At 41.0% G+C, this 21,730-nt stretch overlaps 1 protein-coding gene and 1 long non-coding RNA gene across 5 annotated transcripts in view; one reads left to right on the top strand and one right to left on the bottom strand.

The window, feature by feature from the left end:
• DLGAP2 (DLG associated protein 2) overlaps positions 1 to 21,730 on the bottom strand; it is a 736,824-nt gene that overhangs the window by 628,041 nt on the left and 87,053 nt on the right. Inside the window, exon 2 of one of the 4 annotated variants that reach the window (XM_082443966.1) lies at positions 8,509 to 8,610. The exons of the other annotated variants lie outside the window; for them this stretch is intronic. Within the exon in view, the coding sequence (XP_082300092.1) occupies positions 8,509 to 8,523 (15 nt within the window). The 5' untranslated portion in view covers positions 8,524 to 8,610. The remainder of the gene's footprint in view (positions 1 to 8,508; positions 8,611 to 21,730) is intronic. 4 annotated transcript variants of the gene reach the window in all.
• Positions 1 to 21,730, top strand: part of LOC309651369 — a 112,031-nt gene that overhangs the window by 86,636 nt on the left and 3,665 nt on the right. The gene's annotated exons all lie outside the window — the stretch shown is intronic.

The raw sequence follows: 21,730 nt of genomic DNA, 5'->3' as shown, positions 1-21,730 counted from the left end.
ACACACCCAGACACACACACACGCACAGACACACACACATACACACACGTGACACTTAACAGGACAAGGACAGCCCTACTTGAGTTAATAAAGTCTCAGTCCTGAAAGTATGTGATTTACATGAAATAATTTTTTGAGAAATAAAACAGAGCACATTTGGGAAGAATCTACCAATAAAACCGTCAGGATAACCGCCTTCTAAACCACGCTGGTGGGAGAATCAGACAACGACAAGGATGTGACCCAAAAGCTGTATTTCTAAGCAGCTCTTCTTTTTTTACACTGATTCCCTAGAGGAAGGCAGCTTTTTTTTAAGGCAAAAAGATCCAACCGCTCTAAAGAAACACAAATTAAAATGCAGAGAAGTGTGCACTGCAATGACATTTACAATTGTTTTAACTAGAAATCATTCTTCCCATTCAACAAAAATGTACTGAATAATAGTTCAAGGCACTAAGAAAAGGCAAGGAAGCCCTCCTCAGCCCATGTCTGCTCAGGATCTGTTGGATGCCCTGCAACGATGGTGCACAACGCCGCCGGCGCTCACATTTTTCACTTCAAAGCCCACAAATGAAAGCGGTGTATCCGGGCACACCTCTAAACCCAGCCACGAGGCCTGTGAATTCCTAACGCACCACCATCCACCAGCCCGCATCCTGCACACGCGCAGCCTGACCCCGGCCTCTAGGCAGGGGCTTGTCTCTGCGGGGCAGGTTCACAGAATGATTAAACATAATTACATCCCAGACAGTTCTTACCATATTCACCAAGTAATTCAACCTGGGTTTCCCTGTTCTCAGTAACAAATCCTGTGCTTGGTTATTTCATGTTTATTTAGGGCAACATCTTAACTACGTTTATATATGTCACCTAAGAGGAAAAGTCCACTGCACTGGTGGTGAAATCACAAATCCAGGTCCCGCTGAGGGACCATCAGCCTCAGTAAATAATTTTTTCCAGTACTTTAAAAATGGTAAAGGAGCTCTTCTTACCTATTATGCTCTGAAATATAGGTAAAAGATGAAAAACTTACTTTGCAACTATTTTTCCAGGAAACATAGAAATTTTGTTCAAATTCATGGTAAAAATAAAATCTCTAAAGATGAAAGCTAAATACAAATTTATAATATATTAGAAATAAATATCAGTGGAAAAGAAGAGTGACCCCAATTAGCATTTTCCCAAAATACAGAGATAATCCAATATTGGAAAAGGTAATAGCACCGTTTCTCAGTAAATGATAGCACAATAGCTCATTGCCCACTTAGTGGCAGAAATAAGTACAGCCTTTACTTTATACATAAACTACAATAAATCCAGAATTAAAGATTTGAAGGGAAAAAATGAAATAAAAATATTAAAGTAAAATATAGCTGAATGTTTATGCAAAATCTGGCAAAGGAAGGCTTTTTAAGCATGACACCAAAGTCAGAAATCATGAAGGAATACATTCCTAGATATGACTGTGTGAAAGTTTACTTCTTGCATAAAAATTGTAAAGTTGACCATCAACAGACAATTGGTACATATATACAACAGAATACCACACAACCATAAAAAAGAATGAAATAGTGCCATTTGCAGCAATATGGACGGACCTAGAGGTGATCATACGAAGTGAAGTAAGCCAGACAGAGAAAGACAAATAACATATGATATCCCTTATATGTAGAATCTAAAAAATAATACGAATAAATCTATATACAGAACAGAAATAGACTCACAGACATAGAAAACAAACTTGTGGTTACCAAAGGGGAAAAGGGAGGGGAGAGGGACAAATTAGGAATTTGGGATTAACAGATGCATGCTACTATATATAAAATAGATAAACAGTAAGGATTTACTGTATAGCACAGGGAACTATATTCAATATTTTGTAACTGCCTATAAAGGAAAATAATCTGAAAAAATATATATATGTATAAAAAACTGAATCACTTTGCTGTACACCTGAAATTAACACAATATTGTAAATCAACTATATGTCAATTAAAAAATTATAAAATTGAAACTTAAATGGCAATCTGAGAAGCAAAAAATATTTGGATCATAAAACAAGAAAAGAGTTAAAGACCCAACCATGCAATTCACACACACAAAGGAGGAAAAAAAAGGAAAAAGCATATTCAACAGAATCACTAACCTAAGTAATAAATGAAATCGCCCATTACATGTCACCTGTCAAACTAGTAATTATACAGAGAATTTTAAAAGCAAATACCGTTAAGTGTATAATCTTGGTGGGAAGGCAAACAGGTGCATTTTTCTGTATTGAAATATACACTGAAAATCTTATAAATCTTCATATCTTTTGAAACGTTTTAACTCCAAAAATGTATTCTAAGGAAATAATAAAGTAACTGAATAGAGGTAGTTTGTCCAAGCTTTATTTATATTACAAGAGAATTGGACATCATTGTCAACCTGAGAGGCTGGCTACATCAACTGAGGTGCACCAACCTAACAGTATTCATCTGTGGATAAAAACATTTTAGCAGCTACGAAGTACACCACTATATGGGCAGACCTCAGTGGACATAACCAGCCCACCCAGGTGACAATGATGTATGCAACGGAATATTACTCAGCCACTAAAAAGAAGGAAATCCTGCCATTTACAACAGTGCGGATGGACCTGAAGGTATTATGCTCAGTAAAATAAGTCAGAGAAAGACAAACACCATATGATCTCACTTATATGTGGAATGTAAAAAACAAAACAAATGAGCAAACATAAAACAGAAACAGTCATAGATACAGAGAACAAACTGGTGGTTGCCCGAGGGAAGGGGGATGGGAGGATGGACAACATAGGTGAAGGGGATTAAAAGATACAAACTTCCAGTTATAAAATAAATAAGTCACAGGGATGTGAGGTACAGGATGTGAGGATGTGATAGGGAATATCATCAATTATATTGTAACAACTTTGTGTGGTGACAGATGGCCATTGGTCTTATCATGATGATAATTTCATGATGTGTAACAATATTAAATCACTAGGTTGTACACTTGAAACTAATATAATGTTGTACGTTAATTATAACTCAATAAAAATAGATAAATATTTTAAAATATTTTTATGGACAAGGAGAGTTGCCATAATATACTGTATTAACTTGTTAAAACATCTGTTATTGAAACAATTGGTATAATCATTTTATTAATATATCTTGTGGAGATATATATATATATATATATATATATATATAGACATAAAAAACATGGAAAGTAAACCAGGACAACAATGGCCATCTCTGACCCAGCAATCCCACCCTGGGCATAAACCCAGAGAAGACCATAATTCGAAAAGACACATGCACCCCAATGTTCACTGCAGCACTATTTACAATAGCCAGGACATGGAAGCAACCTAAATGTCCATCAACAGAGGAATAGATAAAGAAGATGTAGTACATATATACAATGTCATATTACTCAGCCATAAAAAAGAACAAACTAATGCCATCTGCAGCCACATGGATGGACCTAGAGATTGTCATACTGAGTGAAGTGAGTCAGACAGAGAAAGATAAATATCATATGATATCACTTACATGTGGAATCTAAAAAAAAGGGTACAAATGAATTTATTTAAAAGACAGAAATAGAGTTACAGATGCAGAAAACAAACCTATGGTTACCAGGGGGTAAGGGGTGAGGAGGGATAAACTGGGAGGTTGGGATTAACATACACACACTACAATATATAAAAAATAGATAACTAATAAGGACCTACTGTGTAGCACAGGGACCTCTACTCAATACTCTGTAATGGTCTATATGGGAAAAGAATCTAAAAAAGAGTGGATATATGTGTATGTATAACTGATTCACTTTGCTGTACACCTGAAACTAACACAACATTGTAAATCAACTATACTCCAATAAAAATTAAAAAGAAAAACAACGACCATCTCTGAATCTTGTTTTGTTTATGCTAATCTCTTCAAGGTAAGATATAGTGCTTGTATGATTTTTAAAAAGAGAAGAGACAACTAACTTAACACAATTTACAATTACAGTGTTCACAATTTCTACAAGTAAATCTCTGAACTAGCCAGAGAGAAGGTACTTTCACAAAGAATTCGTGTAATTTACTTTTAATATAAATGTACTCGCTGCTAAAACAGTTAAAATTATTTAGTTATAAAGGCAACGGATATTCGCCATCCTATGCCCAGGAGTCCTTGTCGGTAAGTGTGATCTTCCTGCAGATATGAGGAGATCCAGGGCTCATGAGCATGGCCCCTCACTCACTCACGGGGGGGCGGTGAAAGGAGACTGCAACGAGCCTGGCCACAGTCAAGGAAGGTTATTGATGCATCTGAGTGAGAGCTTCTCAGTGGGGCTGGGGGCTGACCTCACCCCCCGGGGGCATCTGGCAATGTCCGGAGCCGTGTTTGGCGCTCACGGTCAGGGGGAGGGTCCTGGCATCAGTGGGTGGGGATGTGGAATGCTGCCCTCATCCTACCACGCCCAGGACAGCCCACCACAGAGAATTCTCTGCTCCAAAATGTCAATAACAGTAATGAGTGTCTTTTAAACATTATCCCTACATTTCCATGAATTCCCACAGTTCAAGTTCTACCCAAAGGCAGAATCTGACAAAACTGCCCTTTTCAGCAACTTTGCCTGTAAACTGAAGGCAAGGCAGCTGCTGTGCCGGGGCGCTGGGGGGCTGGGAGTGGGGAGGAGCAGAGGGGGCGTCACAGGCCACTCTGGGGTTACCCGGGGCAGCAGGCGCTATGGAGGCTCCTCACGGGCCCGCTGTGCCGGCAGCTTCCGGGAATTGTCCCGAGAAGCCTGTTCCTCCAAGAGGCAGTGTCTGCCGTGGACCAGGAGCCACACGTGGTACCCTCCTCCCGTGGCCACAACACGGGCTCCTGGAAGCGTGGAGGCCATCAGGGCGGCCCTGGTTCCCGTCTCCAGGACTCTCCAGTCTGCCCTGTTAGGCGTCTTGGTCCCCAGGGAAGGACAGTCCAGGAGGGAGTGAGTTATCCATGGAAACACAGGGATGCCCCGTGGACTGGATCTGGAGGGTGAGTTGGGAGCCGCTCAGGCTGCTGGACCGACAGGTGGCAAGGGCGTCAGTGGACCCACGGTATTAGGACACAGAGGAGCTTCTGCTCCGAGCAAGGGCAGAGGGTCAGACCAGGGGATCCTCTGAATCCCCCACTGGCACCACCACATCCCCTGGAAAAGCTCACGGGAGCCTGCAGAGACCCCCACAGGTAGGACCACCAGGAACTCAGGCGTCTGAGGCATGAAGCACACTCACTCACCTTCACCCGGAAATTCAAGGTCTCAGACTAGCAGAGCCACTGGCCGGGGCCAAGGGGATGTGGAGCGGGGAGGGGAGACGGGAGCCCCGCAGAAACTAGAGCTACCATCACCCCCATAGTTCTTCTCCACTGTGTCACGTATATATTTATAATGAAAACTAAAGCAACCTGAAGAACCTGTAACCTAGTTTCCGAAAGGCTGTGTTGGCTGTAGTTAGTATACAGGGCCCAGAAACCAGGAAGGGGTCAGGCTGAGCTCAGTGAACTTTGTTCCCAGACCCTGACTAGGAGTTAGACTGTGCGATGAGTGGGATAAAAGTAAGCGTGTTTGCATTTTATACGGGACGGGGGCATTTACAACAGAGTGCTATTTGACAGCGTGGGGATGAAGAATGGGATCCATGGAGCAGACTCCAGCGGTGGCTTCCCACGGGGGCTGCCCAGCATTTCCAAATAGGCTCCCTGCACCTCTGTCACTTTCCCTTGCTGGGATCAACCCCTTCCCAAACGGTAACATGAGCACAAACATCAACAACAACAACAAAGGAGTTTTCCAGCCTTCCTGGCAGCCAGACGCAGGCAAGGCCCCCGACCTTCCCTGTGTGGGAGCAGGCATCCCTGGAACGAGGCTCATGCCCGGGTACCAGGGCATCTCCTCATCATGCAGGGCCCTGCGGCGGGGCTGACAGCCTCGTACAGAACATCTCTCTCCAGCCCCACCGAAAGGTCTGTGATGTGCCTAACATCCCTTCTTTGCAATTAAGAATCCTACCTAATTCCTGGGAAAAATATGCAGTTGTCTCTCGCTAGCTGCAGGGAGTTTGATTAAAGAGCTGATAAGAGCACGAAGAGACATCATGCCTTGTCTTTGCTGAACCAGAGGGGGAAGCAGTTTTTTGAAAAGAGAGAAGAAAAGGCTTGGTCTCCACCCCAATGTTCATGCAGCACTATTTACAATAGCCAGGTCTTGGAAGCAACCCAAATGTCCATCGATAAATGGATAAAGAAGATGTGGTACATATATGCAATGGAATATTACTCAGCCATAAAAAGGAACAAAACTGGGTAATTTGTAGGGACGTGGATGGACCTAGAGACTGTCATACAGAGTGAAGTAGGTCAGAAAGAGAAAAACAAATATCATGTATTAACGCATATATGTGGAACCTAGAAAAATGGTACAGATGAACTGGTTTGCAAGGCAGAAATAGAGACACAGATGTAGAGAACAAACGTATGGACACCAAGGGGGGAAAGCAGGGTGGTGGTGGTGGGATGAATTGGGAGATTGGGATTGACATATACACACTAATACGTATAAAATAGATAACTAATAAGAACCTGCTGTATAGAACAGGGAACTCCACTTCGCTGTACAGTAGAAACTAACACAACATTGTAAAACAACACTACCCCAATAACAAAATAAATAAAAAAGAAAGAAAAGGCTTGGTCTCCTCAAGGCTCTTACACAAAACTCCCACCAAAAAATGACAGTGTTCCTGGATATGGAGACTGACACCCCATGTCAACATCCTTTTCTGAGAGCATCAAGAAGGTAAAAGAAGGTCTTAGGACACGGAGGTGCAAACATGTGAGGTGGCACCAGGTGAGATGCACGAGGGGTAGAAGAGGAGGGAGGAAGGTCATCAGGGGGCCAGTAACAAGGGTCCACTTGAAATTTCAACATCGTTCATGCCTTAAATCTCTCCTGGAGTAAGAAATAAGATAGACTACAAATTGCCACCTTTTCCTTTGAAAAATCAAATGAAAGCCTCTATCTATAAAGGCTTCAACTGATTATTCTATTTATTGGCATCAGGGACGGTAAAAGGTCACACCTCTGCTCTCAAATACACTCCAAATGGTGCAGATGGGTGAGTGGGCTGTGGCCCTCTGGGGGTTTCCTGAGAACACGCTGCAGCCCCGGGTGTTTTAGGAACGAACTGCAGTCAGATTGCCCCTGAAGGGGCGTCTGTGCCCCGTCTCACTCGCCATCAGTGAGTCTCAGACACACACGCAGAGCCACCACCGCCAACTCGTGGAAGCCCATTATAAGCCTGGTAAGGTCATTCGACGCCCCTGGAGAAGCCCCATTCCAGGTGTGAGGTTTCACCGCAGTCACGCCCACGTGTGCCCACAGAGCCCCTCCTCCCAGCACACATGTGACAGCACGTGTGACATGTGACGCCAGCAGGACCAGAACCCAGATCTCATCTCACGCTCGCTCCCTGGATCTCCAGCGGCCCCTCCCCTCTTCCCCAAACACTACACACAAGCACCGCATTTCTGAGCCGCTTACAGACACGCCTCCATCTGAGCAGGAAAATCCTCTGCTAGAAGCTGCGAGACTGCCCCCTGGGTATTTACCCACCTCCATCACCTGCATCACCTGCATCACCTGCATCACCTGCCTCACTTCCATCACTGCATCACCTCCATCACCTGCATCACCTCCATCACCTCCATCACCTCCATCACTACATCACCTCCATCACTGCATCACCTCCATCACCTCCGTCACCTCCATCACCTCCATTACCTGCATCACCTCCATCACTACATCACCTCCATCACTGCATCACTTGAATCACCTGCATCACCTCCATCACTGCATCACCTCCATCACCTGCATCACCTCCATCACCTCCATCACTACATCACCTCCATCACTGCATCACCTCCATCACCTGCATCACCTCCATGCATCACCCCCATCACCTGCATCACCTGCATCACCTCCATCACCTCTATCACTACATCACCTCCATCACTGCATCACCTCCATCACCTGCATCACCTGCATCACCTCCATCACCTGCATCACCTCCATCACTACATCACCTCCATCACTGCATCACCTCCATCACCTGCATCACCTCCATCACCTCCATCACCTCCATCACTACATCACCACCATCACTGCATCACCTCCATCACCTGCATCACCTGCATCACCTGCATCACCTCCATCACCTCCATCACTTCCATCACTACATCACCTCCACCACTGCATCACCTCCATCACCTGCATCACCTCCATGCATCACCCCCATCACCTGCATCACCTGCATCACCTCCATCACCTCTATCACTACATCACCTCCATCACTGCATCACCTCCATCACCTGCATCACCTGCATCACCTCCATCACCACTACTACCAGCGCCTCCCACCGTGTGGACGTGGCCCAGAGGATGAAAGGGGTCACACGGTACCTGAGCAGTCCCCATGGTGGCGGAGCCGGTGCGGGCCGGGTGTTCACGGGCAGCTGCTGGGAAACCGGGCTGCTACGGCCGGGCCTCGGATGGTGGGAAGGCCTATGATGAGGAATGGATAGAAATGGGGAAAACATGATAAAAGAGGGTAAACAACCTCCCCCATGGAAAAAGAAACATATGGAATGTACATTAAAAAAACATGACACTGAGCAATAATTAAATCAATCTAGAACAGCAATATGGCAAGAACGAAATAGGCAGAGACGCTGTATATAAAAAATAACACCAGGTATTTTTAAATAAGACCGTGGAACCGAGAACCCTGTAGGCACCTACATCACATGGGCATTATGCAAGTATTTCGATTCTCAAGCTGGATTTGAGGTTATGATAGATAGATTTCCCAACTTCAAAATATTCACCCAAAGAGAAACAATAAAACCATACTTTAAATTAGGGGTGATGATTCCCCATATAACTTGAGGATGGAAACAATATTTGTGAACTTAGACTGGTTCTGCAAAGAACCAGCCAGATTCCAAGAAACAAAAGAACAGTCCCAGGGAATATTAGTGATCGATCATTTTCTTTCCACGACAAAAAAGTGCTATCCCCAGATAAACCCAAGCACAGCATTATTTTAAAACAGGTGCTAGTTCATATACTTTGATAAATTATAAAGCCTCTGCTCCTTTTTTCATTGCATACTGATACACGAAATTACTGTTTACCCCGAAATGAACCAGATGAAAGAGGAACACGCATTTTTTTGAGAAGACTTGTTTATAACATCACACTGGAAAGTGTGCTGTGCTTTCTTCATACTGAGCGTGTAGGATCACAAATGCTCACCCACAAAACACTTCACGTGGCCCTGAAACACCGTGGTCACATCAGATTAATTTCCACGAATCCAGAAGAGCTGCATGCTCTACCCCATCTTCTGAAAATCCTGTTTTGTCAGCAAAAGCTCTGACCAAGAACCAGTCTGATCACATGCTACTAAACACCATGTACTTACTTTCAAAGGTACAATCCTAAAAAGTTGAGAAAATGAGCCATTTCTTACTGTAGCAAGCACCCGCCACAAGCACTGATTACAATACACAAACTGGATATCCACCCTTGGTCTCCAGTAACCAGTTAACACACATGTGTTGTGACTTGTCAATCTAAACTGTATATTAGTTCCAAGTTATTGAAGGTTAAAATGCCTGACCCTCCCAGAATTGACATCCGGCTCTTCTGCTGGACTAATTCACTTACTGTATCACCAAGATCTCTCCATGTCAGCACACAGGCACGCCTCCTTTTAATGAACTTCACTTCACTGCATTTCGCAGATACTGTGGTTTTTACAAATTGAAGGTCTGTAACAACCCTGCATAGGGCAAGTCTGTTGGTGCCATGTTTCCAACAGCCTTTACTTGCTTCATGTGTCTAAGTCACATTTTGGTAACTCTCACAATATTTCAAACTTTTCATTAGTATTGTATTTGTTATGGTGATCTGTGATCCGTGATCTTTGATGTTACTATTGTAATTGTTTTGGGCATCACGAACCTCGCCCGTAAAAGACGGGAACTTAATCGTTAAATGTTGTGTGTGTTCTGTTGCTCCACCAGCCATTCCCCATCTCTCCCCCTCTTCAGCCTCCCTCTTCCTTGAGATACAACAATATTGAAATTAAGACAGTTAATAACCCTGGCAAGGGCTTCTAAGTGTTCAAGTGAAAGGAAGAGTCGCACGTCTCTCACTTTAAGTCAAAAGCTAGAAATGATTAAGCTTAGTGAAGAAGGCATGTCAAAAGCTGAGACAAGGGCTTCCCTGGTGGCACAGTGGTTGAGAATCTGCCTGCCAATGCAGGGGACACGGGTTCAAGCCCTGGCCTGGGAAGATCCCACATGCCGCGGAGCAACTAGGCCCGTGAGCCACAACTACTGAGCCTGCGCGTCTGGAGCCTGTGCTCCGCAACAAAAGAGGCTACGATAGTGAGAAGCCCGCGCACCACGATGAACAGTGGCCCCTGCTTGCTGCAACTAGAGAAAGCCCTCGCACTGAAACGAAGACCCAACACAGCCAAAAATAAATAAATAAATTAATTAATTAATTAAAAAGCTGAGACAGGCTGAAAGCTGGGCCTCTTGCACCAGTTAGCCAAGTTGTCAATGCAAAGGAAAAGTTCTTGAAGGATATTAAAAGTGCTCCTCCAGTGAACACACAAATGATAAGAAAGCAAAACAGCCTTATTGCTGATTTGGAGAAAGTTTCAGCGTCTGGTTAGAAGATCAAACCAGCCACAACATTCCCCTAAGCCAAAGCCTCATCCAGGTCAAGGCCCCAACTCTCTTCAATTCTATGAAGGCTGAGAGAGATGAGGAAGCTGCAGAAGAAAAGTCTGAAGCTAGCAGAGGTTGGTTCATGAGGTTTAAGGAAAGAAGCCGTCTGTATGACGTAACAGTATAAGGTGAACCAACAGATGCCGATGTAGAAGCTGCAGCAAGTTATCCAGAAGATCTAGCTAAGATAATTAGTGATTTTCAGTGTGGATGAAACTGGTTTCTATTGGAAGAATATACCATCTAGGACTTTCATAGCGAGAGACGAGAAGTCAATGCCCGGCTTCAAAGCCTCAAAGGACAGACTGACCCTCTCATTAGGGGCAAATGCAGCTGGTGACCTTAAGTGAAAGCCAATGATCATTTACCTTTCCAAGACTCCTAGGGCTCTTAAAAATTATGCTAAATCTACTCTGCCTGTGCTTTATAAGTGGAACAACAAAGCCTGGATGACAGCACGTCTGTTTATAACATGGTTTACTGAATATTTTCAGCCCACTGTTGAGGGTACTGCTCAGAAAAACATTCCTTTCAAAATATTACTGCTCATTGACAATGCACCTGGTCACCCAAGAGCTCTGATGGAGATGGACAATGAGATTAATGCTTTCAGGCCTGCCAATGCAATATCCATTCTGCAGCCCACAGATCAAGGAGTAACTCCTACTTTCAAGTCTTATTATTTAAGAAATATATTTCATAAGGCTATAGCTACCATAGACAGTGATTCCTCTGATGGGTCTGGGCAATCGAATCAAGTCAATTGAAAACCTTCTGGAAAGGAGTCCCAATTCTGGGTGCCATTAAGAACATCTGTGGTTCATGGGAAGAGGACAACATATCAACATGAACAGGAGTTTGGAAGAAGTTGGTTCCAACCCTCATGGATGACTTTGAGGGGTTCAAGGCTTCAGGGGAGGAAGGAACTGCAGATGTGGTGGAAACACGAGAGAATTAGAATCAGAAGTGGAGCTTGAAGATGTGACTGAATTGCTGCAATCTTGTGATGAAACTTGAAAGATGAGGAGTTGCTTCTTATGGATGAGCAAAGAAAGTAGCTTCTTGAGATGGAATCTACTCCTGGTGTAGATGTTGTGAAGGTTGTTGAAATGACAACAGAGGATTTAGAATATTACAGAAACTTAGTTGATAAAGCAGCAGCAGAGTTTGAGAATACTGACTCCACATTTTTTTTTTGACTCCACATTTTTAATGTTGCTTTTTTAAAAATTCTTTTTCATATTCTTTTCCATTATTGTTTCTTACAGGATATTGAATATAGTTCCCTGTGCTATAACACTAGGACCTTGTTTATTGCCTGCAATTTTGAAAGAAGTTCTGTGGGTAAAATGCTATTAAACAACACCGCCTGCTACAGAGAAATCGTTCCTGAAAGGAAGGGTCAATCAATGCAGCCAACTTCACTGTTGTCTTAAGAAACTGCCACCCCAGCCTTCAGCAACCACCACCCTGATCCGTCAGCAGCCTCAACATCAAGGCACGACCCTCCTCCAGCAAGAAGATTACAATTCACTAAAGGCTCACATGATGGTTAGCATTTCCTAGTAATAAAGTACTTTTTAATTAAGGTAAGTACATTGGTTTTTTTAGGCACAATGCTATTGCCCACTTAATAGACTACAGTACAGTGTGAGCGTAACTTTTATATGCACTGGGAAACCAACAGCTTTGCGTGACTTGCTTTATGGCGGTGGTCTGGGCTGGAACCCACAGTATCTCAGAGCTGTGCCTGTACTTAATTATTTTTTCTTGCCTTGAAGACTCACAACTGGCCCTACAAATCCCTTACTGTTAGGCATTTGTGTTGTTTCCAATTTCCTCCAACTGGTAACAATTTCGTATATATTTTTGATTGCTCTCAGTGAGTTTATGCAGAATACGTTTCTATGAGTAGAATTACTGGGTCAAAGGATATGCACATTATTAGCCCCAAATACAGCCCAAACATTTGTACCTATTTACCCATCACATAGTATCAATTTTTTTTGTTTTTGCCTCTGTTGAAAAGAAAGCTTCTCATTGTTTTCATTGAGTTTTGGGGCCTTTTAATATGACTATTGATCAAATGTATTTCTGTATAAATTGCCTGTTCCATAGATTAGCCTACTTCTTTGGGGTGATAAATTTTTAATTACCAAACAAGTATCTCTTTATAAATTCCAGAATTTTATAATTCTGCTCTGTAGGTTACAAACATTTCATTTCATTGTCATTCATGTGTTAACTTCATCAATGGTATCTTTCAACAATTTAGATGGGTTTAACATTATTTATGTGTCCAAATATATCATCCTTTCCTTAATGGTTTCTGTGATTAGAAAGATCTTCCCAATTCCACAATTTAAGAGATATTTTCTATTAAATTTTCTTTTAGCCCTTCTATAACTATTTTTAATGACTGAAACTTTTTAAAATGTATTTGAAACTTTTTTGAGTTGTGAAATAGAAATTAATTTTTTTCTCTCCAATGGCAACCAGTTACCCCAACAAATTGGCCAAATAATCCACATTTTCTCCACCAACTTGAAAATGCCACTTAAATAGAGAAGTTTGTTCTGCAGATCTGTCTACCTTCTGTAGCATTAGAATGAGATTTTCTCTCCAGTAGACCAGAACTCCCACCATTCAGATTTTCTTTAAAATTCTTTTTTGGACAATCTTGTGAATTTATTCTTTAAGTTAATTTTATTATCCCTTAATTAACTCCTCTCTCCCCACCTTTATTGCCCTTCCAAACAGGATTCTGACTAACGTTACAGCGCACGAGCACACACGCACGCACACACATGCACACACACACATGCACACCTGAAGGGAAGTGATGTGTTTCGGTACTGAGTTTCCCACTACAGTGTCTCCCCATACCAAGCACTTGGTAATGTCTTATGTCCTTTCCAAGCATTTTATCACTTTTTCCCCTATAGCCCTCATCCATTCCTGTTTTATCCCAAGGTATTTGGTAGGGTTTGTTGTTTTTGAGAGTGGACCTCAAAAACATTATTTTATCATGTGCAGTATAAGGATTTTTATTTATTAGTTTTTTATGTGTCCTATATAATCAATGTTCCTACTGATCTAGCAGATTTTGTATAATATCTTCCATTTTTCACTGAAATTAAGTCTTGATTTCCAACATTTTATCTCCTTTATTTTCCCATATAACCTTAACTAGAGACCCCAGAATAATATGGACTAATAGTGATCATTTTGACATTGTTACTTTGTTCCATATTTTAGTATTTCCTCCATGACTACCATGCTTGCTGTGGTTTCTGATTATATTCTTACCCCTGTTGAGAAAGGTCCCTGCCAATGCTCTTTCACTTAGAATTTATCATAAATGGCTACTGTATTGTTTCAAGGTCTTTCAGTATCTACTGATACAACTGTATATATTTTTTCTTTTTTAACATGTTCATCTTATTCATTCCCACAACAGAGATTCTATTATTGAAATAATCTTAAATTTATGGAACAGAACCTACTAGGTCATATTAATATACAGTTAATTCAATGTGCTAACAGTTTGTTTATGAAATTTACATTTACACTCTTAAGTGAAATTAGCCTTTTTCTGATCCATTACTAAATTATGGGATTATTCATTATAAATGAATTATTTATAATTCATTATAAAAGAGTGATGCTTATTTCTCTGAAATAGTTTAGATAACACAGAATTATCAATTCCAAAAAGTTTCTGTAGAATTTACCTATGAAACTGAGCCAGTGCCTTTCATAAAATCATATTTATGAAAAAACTTTAATTTTCCCATGGTTACTGTTCCAGTCACATTTTCTAACCTTTGTTGAGTCAACTTATGGCACTTATATTCACCAAGAAAACCAACAATTTCATCTTGATTTTCCAACTTCTCAGCAAAAATGTCTACAGATTATCATATGATTTTCTTTTAACTTTATTATTTGTGATTCTATCACATTTTCCATCTCGAATTCTTTATATTCTTGAATTTCCTCTTTGTTTTCTTTATTAATCTTGCCACAAGTTTATTCTCAGTACATTTTTTGCATGTTCTTGTAAACATCACCAAACTCTATATTGTATTTAATCCAACCTGAGAGTCCATTTTTAATCTTTTTTTTTTTTTTGGCCACACCACACAGCTTGCAGGATCTCAGTTCCCCAACCAGGGATTGAACCCAGGCCACGGCAGTGAAAGCCCAGAATCCTAAGCACTAGGTCACCAGGGAACTCCCTGTTTTTAATGTTTGAGTTTTGCCCATTTACATTTATTGTGATTACTGATAAACTGGAACTTATTTTGTCCTGATAGTTCATGTTTAATTTAATGTTTTCCTTTGTACATTTTACTATCTTATATAGCAGAGGATATATACTATCTTATATCCCCAACCTTTTTGGCACCAGGGACTGGTTTCGTAGAAGACAATTTTTCCACAGCCAGGGTGGGGATGTGATGGTTTCCGGATGATTCAAGCACATTACATTTATTGTGCACTTTATTTCTATTATTATTACATTGTAATAGATAATGAAATAATTTTACAACTCACCATAATGCAGAATCAGTGGGAGCCCTGAGCTTGTTTTCACTTGCCACTCACTGATAGGGTTTTGATATGACTCTGCAAGCAATTGGTTTATTATGGTCTCTGTGCAGTCAAACCTCTCTGCTAATGATAATCTGTATTTGCAGCCACTCCCCAGCACCAGCATCACCGCCTCAGCTCCACCTCAGATCATCAGGCATTAGATTCCCATAAGGAGCGCACCACCTAGATCCCTCGTATGTGCAGTTCACAGTACGGTTCGAGCTCCTGTGAGAATCTAATGCCACCGCTGATCTGACAGGAGGTGGAGCTCAGGCGGTAATGTGAGTGATGGGGAAAGACTGTAAATACAGATGAAGCTTCACTCGCTCGCCCGCTGCTCACCTCCTGCTGTGCAGCCCGGTTCCACTACTGGTCCATGGCCAGGGGGTTGGGGACCCCTGTTGTATAGGATTTTCATTCTACTTGTTTTGTACCTATATATTTTATTTCTCCCTTAACAGTTTTAACATATGCAATTATATATATGTTTTTCTAGCAAAGTCATTAATTAACCAGTATCTCTAACATCCTTTTGAACAAAACAAGGACTTTAGCCCTACGCTCTCACTTTCCTCCAAGTGTAGACTTCCCTCCCCCATACCACATCTGCTCTGATATTACCGTTATGTGGATTCCAAGTATGGTTGCTTATCAAACAAAGAGAAAATGTATTCCTCATTCTAAAATCAATACCCATAAATGTGTCTTTGGTATTTTTGCTCACATCTTTCTGGGTTAATTTTTCCTCATCCTCAAAAACATGCTCCTGTTTTTCTTTCAACATGGTCTCTGTGGGGTCAAATTTCCAAGTCCTTGTTATGTCTAAAAATATCTTTATTTCACCATCGATATTGAATGACAGTTAGACTAAGTATAGAATTCAAGAAAGTCAACAGATACCTCCAGGCACCTACTGTTCCTGTTGAGACATTTCTTGTCAATCAGTAAGCAAGTTCTATTTCCTTGACCAAGTCTCTCAGGATTCTGTCTTGACTCTGGAGTGTGTGATGTTTCACAATGATGGTTTTTCTTTGCCTTTATTCCAGCCTCGCAGGTGGTTCAATTTTTCAATCTAAAGACCGTTTTCCTCGATTTGGGGAATTATGAGCCATTTGATCACAAATATTGATTAACCACCTTTTTTTTTATAATTCCCTTCTTTAGCATTTTTGCCTTTTGCATCCATCTACTGCAACATTAACTGTGCTTCCTCATGTTCTCTCTTTACCTTTTTTGTGCTTAATTCTAGGGAATTCCTTCAGCTTGATCGTCTAGTGCACTGAATTTTTTTTCAGCTATGCTTGATCTGTGACTATCTACTGAGTTTTCCTCTCAAGGGCTATCATTGTTATAGTATTTCTACTTGGTGCTTTTACATAATTACCCATTCTTGCTTTATAGGTGTTCCACATGGCATATGGGTTAAAAACACAGGATCTGAAGCAGAGGTTTGAACCCAGGAGCCACTCTTTACCAGTAACACATCCTCTGCATGCCTGTTTCCTAATCGGTAGCTGCTGATAACAGGACTTACCCCATGAGGCAGTTATAAGGACTAAGACCTTATTACTCATGTAAAGTCCTCAGAACTTCAATAGAAACATCTTAAGAGCTCATCGATGACACAGGAGTGGTCCCTGGGGCCAGTAACTTACTTTGGCTGTATGAAACCATCCACGCTACTTTTCACTGCCTCTACTGATTTTAAGGGGAAACAAAGCTAAATTCTAATTTCTATTCTAAAATTCTTCCTTTTTCATGGCATCTGCTCCTGCTTTGTAGACGAAATGTGAAATCTCCCTTCAAAGACATATGAGGGCTTTTTCCAAGTTCTCTTCTGGTTTCTCCTTCAGGAGGTCACCATTTATAACTCAGTGTGTTTTGCCTGTCAAGTGACGATTGCCTTCAAATGGCCTATTTTTTACCATCTACTCACCCTCATCCTTCCACAGTCCAAGCAGCCTGAGTCCGGCTTCTGGGCTCGAGAAAGTGGACAGGCAGGCTGCCACTGAGAAGGATGACAGCCATCCCGAGACTGATTAGCTGGAAAAGTGTGGACCCCACACTTGGTGAGGCAAGGAGGAGTCTCAGGCTCCCAGGCTCTTCTGAGTGTTCACAGCTGGGGGTGTGAGAATGTGCCCCCCACCCCAGCCCACTGGTCCCGGGTCCCAGAGGGAAAATGTTCGGGTCGGCAGAGCAGGCCCCAAGGAGGATCCGATCAGCAGCATCTGTGGGCTTTTTAGGCCCTAAACCTCCTGTAAACGACACTGTGTAATTTTAACATAAACTTAACTTTCCATTTTTATTCCTTAGTGCTGAAAGGAATAGGATTTAAGAAATGTAACACACACACATGCGCACGCTTCAAGAATGGAAAGCAGAGCATGGTTCATATTTATATTTTACAAAAAGTATTTTCCCTAATAGAAACAGATGAAATTATAGGAATCTACTTTCCAAATCACAAAATAACATTTTCTTAATTATATCATATGCACACGAGTATAAGCATTATACCAAATATTCCCTACCTAATTTATGATATCCATAATTATTTCAACTGGCCATCCCAAAATGTCTCAGGTTTTTTTACTCTCTAAAAAGGAATATAAACCACTATGATATGCATGTGATAACAGGAACTGCAGATCATGTATGTTTGCTCTCTTGATACTTTAATACGATGAGAAGGGGACTTCCCTGGTGTCCAGTGGGTAAGACTCTGCATTCCCAATGCAGAGGGCCCAGGTTCAATCCCTGGTCATGGAACTAGATCCCACATGCCTGCTGCAACTAAGAGTCTGCATGCTGCAACTAAGAGTTCACATGCTGCAACGAGGATCCCGTGTGCCACAACTAAGTCCCAGCACAGCCTAAATAAATAAATAAATAAATAAATAAATTTTAAAAATAATAATCAGATGAGGAAATGTAGAAAGTTCAAGTTCTGTTTAGTTGGTTAAAAGGTAATCTTTTTTTTTATTGGTGGCTTGTGGGATCTTAGTTCCCCCACCAGGGATTGAACCTGCTCCCTCTACAGTGGAAGGGTACAGTGCAAACCACTGGACCACCAGGGAAGGCCCAAGGTAATCTTGATTCAAGGTAGTACTGAAATAAGAATATCTTCTATGGTACTTAGAAGAGGTCATGGTAAAGCACAACCGAACACAGCAATGACACGTGTGTTCTACTATTCTCATTTTGTCCCTGATATGATACACAGAGATCAATCATTCCTCATTTGGTCCCTGCAGCCAAAGCCAACATCCTCCCCATTTTCCAACAAACTTGAATTAACTGCCTTCTCCGTATCCACAGACAAGGGAAGAAAGCAGAGCCTGTTCCCAGAGATGTATTCTAAATATCACACACTGAGGTGAAAATAATTCACTCAACATATTATCAATTCCGATCAGAACTTATCATGTTTCGTCCAGACATCACATCAGAGGTGAGCGCCCATGTTTAGGGAACGAGATCATCTATTAAAGTTTTAAGAAATAAACACGTCTCAATAGATGCAGAAAAAGCTTTTGACAAAATTCAACACCCATTTATGATAAAAACTCTCCAGAAAGTAGGCAGAGGGAACTTACCTCAACATAATAAAGGCCATATATGACAAACCCACAGTCAACATCATTCTCAATGGTGAAAAACTGAAACCATTTCCACTACGATCAGGAACAAGACAAGGTTGCCCACTATCACCACTATTATTCAGCATAGTTTTGGAAGTTTTAGCCACAGCAATCAGAGAAGAAAAAGAAATAAAAGGAATCCAAATCAGAAAAGAAGAAGTAAAGCTGTCACTGTTTGCAGATGACACGATACTATACATAGAGAATCCTAAAGATGCTACCAGAAAACTACTAGAGCTAATCAATGAATTTGGTAAAGTAGCAGGATACAAAACTAATGCACAGAAATCTCTTGCATTCTTATACACTAATGATGAAAAATCTGAAAGAGAAATTAAAGAAACACTCCCATTTACCATTGCAAGAAAAAGAATAAAATACCTAGGAATAAACCTACCTAAGGAGACAAAAGACCTTTATGCAGAAAACTATAAGACACTGATGAAAGAAATTAAAGATGGTATAAACACATGGAGAGATACACCATGTCCTTGGATTCGAAGAATCAACATTGTGAAAATGACTATACTACCCAAAGCAAGCTACAGATTCAGTGCAATCCCTATCAAACTACCAATGGCATTTTTCACAGAACTAGAACAAACAATTTCACAATGTGTATGGAAACACAAAAGACCCCAAATAGCCAAAGCAATCTTGAGAAAGAAAAACAGAGCTGGAGGAATCAGGCTCCCAGACTTCAGACGATACTACTAAGCTACAGTAATCAAGACAGTATGGTACTGGCACAAAAACAGAAATATAGATCAATGGAACAGGATAGAAAGCCCAGAGACAAACCCACGCACATATGGTCACCTTATCTTTGACAAAGGCGGCAAGAATATACAATGGAAAAAAGACAGCCTCTTCAATAAGTGGTGCTGGGAAAACTGGACAACTACATGTAAAAGAATGAAATTACAACACTCCGTAACACCATACACAAAAATAAGCTCAAAATGGATTAAAGACCTAAATGTAAGGCCAGGCACTATAAAACTCTTAGAGGAAAACATAGGCAGAACACTCTATGACATAAATCACAGCAAGATCCTTTTTGACCCATCTCCTAGAGAAATGGAAATAAAAACAAAAATAAACAAATGGGACCTAATGAACTTAAAATCTTTTGCACAGCAAAGGAAAACATAAACAAGAAGAAAAGACAACCTTAAGAATGGGAGAAAATATTTGCAAATGAAGCAACTGACAAAGGATTCATCTCCAAAATTTACAAGCAGCTCATGCAGCTCAATACCAAAAAAACAAACAACCCAATCCAAAAATGGGCAGAAGACCTAAATAGACATTTCTCCAAAGAAGATATACAGATTGCCAACAAACACATGAAAGGATGCTCAACAGCACTAATCATTAGAGAAATGCAAATCAAAACTACAATGAGGTATCACCTCACACCAGTCAGAATGGCCATCATCAAAAAATCTACAAACAATAAATGCTGGAGAGTGTGTGGAGAAAAGGGAACCCTCTTGCACTGTTGGTGGGAATGTAAATTGATACAGCCACTATGGAGAACAGTATGGAGGTTCCTTAAAAAAACAAAAATAGAACTACCATATGACCCAGCAATCCCACTACTGGGCATACACCCTGAGCAAACCATAATTCAAATAGAGTCACGTACCACAGTGTTCATTGCAGCTCTATTTACTGGAAGCAACCTAAGTGTCCATTGACAGATGAATGGATAAAGAAGACATGGCACATATATACAATGGAGTATTACTCAGTCATAAAAAAACGAAATTGAGTTATGTGTAGTGAGGTGGATGGAGCTAGAGTCTGTCATACAGAGTTAATTAAGTCAGAAAGAGAAAAACAAATACCGTATGCTAACACATATATATGGAATCTAAAAAAAAAAAAAATCGTTCTGAAGAACCTCGGGGCAGGATAGGAATAAAGACACAGATGTAGAGAATGGACTTGAGGACATGGGGAGGGGGAAGGGTAAGCTGGGACGAAGTGAGAGAGTGGCGTGGACATATATACACTACCAAATGTAAAACAGATAGTTAGCGGGAAGCAGCCGCATAGCACAGGCAGATCAGCTCAGGGCTTTGTGACCACCTAGAGGGGTGGGATAGGGAGGATGGGAGGGAGACACAAGAGGGAGGAGATATGGGGATATATGTAAATGTATAGCTGATTCACTTTGTTATACAGCAGCAACTAACATAACAATGTAAAGCAATTATACTCCAATAAAGATGTTTAAAAAATGGTAATAAATATGTTTAATAAACAAAGGGTATAGAAGATTGTCATGTGGCATATGTCGTAAATAAGGATTATAGAAAAACAGTTTACAGCATAATGAAGTTTCATTTACAGAATGTATTTCAAGAACAACAGGCAGCAAAGAACTAAGTGTGAAATCCAATTATCGGCGCATTAGGCACTTACAACTTCGTATTTGCGATTGTTTTATAATCACTGTACTGCCATTAGCACAAGATGTGTAATGGTGTGTACCAGATCCGTACTCTACATTCTGCTTCATATTTTAATTAATGACTAAAAAGATAATAAACAGCATTTCAGTACAAAATGCATTTTGAACAGTATTAACTTATCAAGCATTGCAAGAAACAGTGGTATTGGAGGAATTAA

This window comes from Balaenoptera physalus (genome assembly GCF_965194825.1).
Source record: "Balaenoptera physalus genome assembly, chromosome: 21".
NCBI lineage: Eukaryota > Metazoa > Chordata > Mammalia > Artiodactyla > Balaenopteridae > Balaenoptera > Balaenoptera physalus.
Note: the sequence above shows the minus strand (reverse complement) of the source record. Positions and strands in the feature narration are given on the sequence as shown.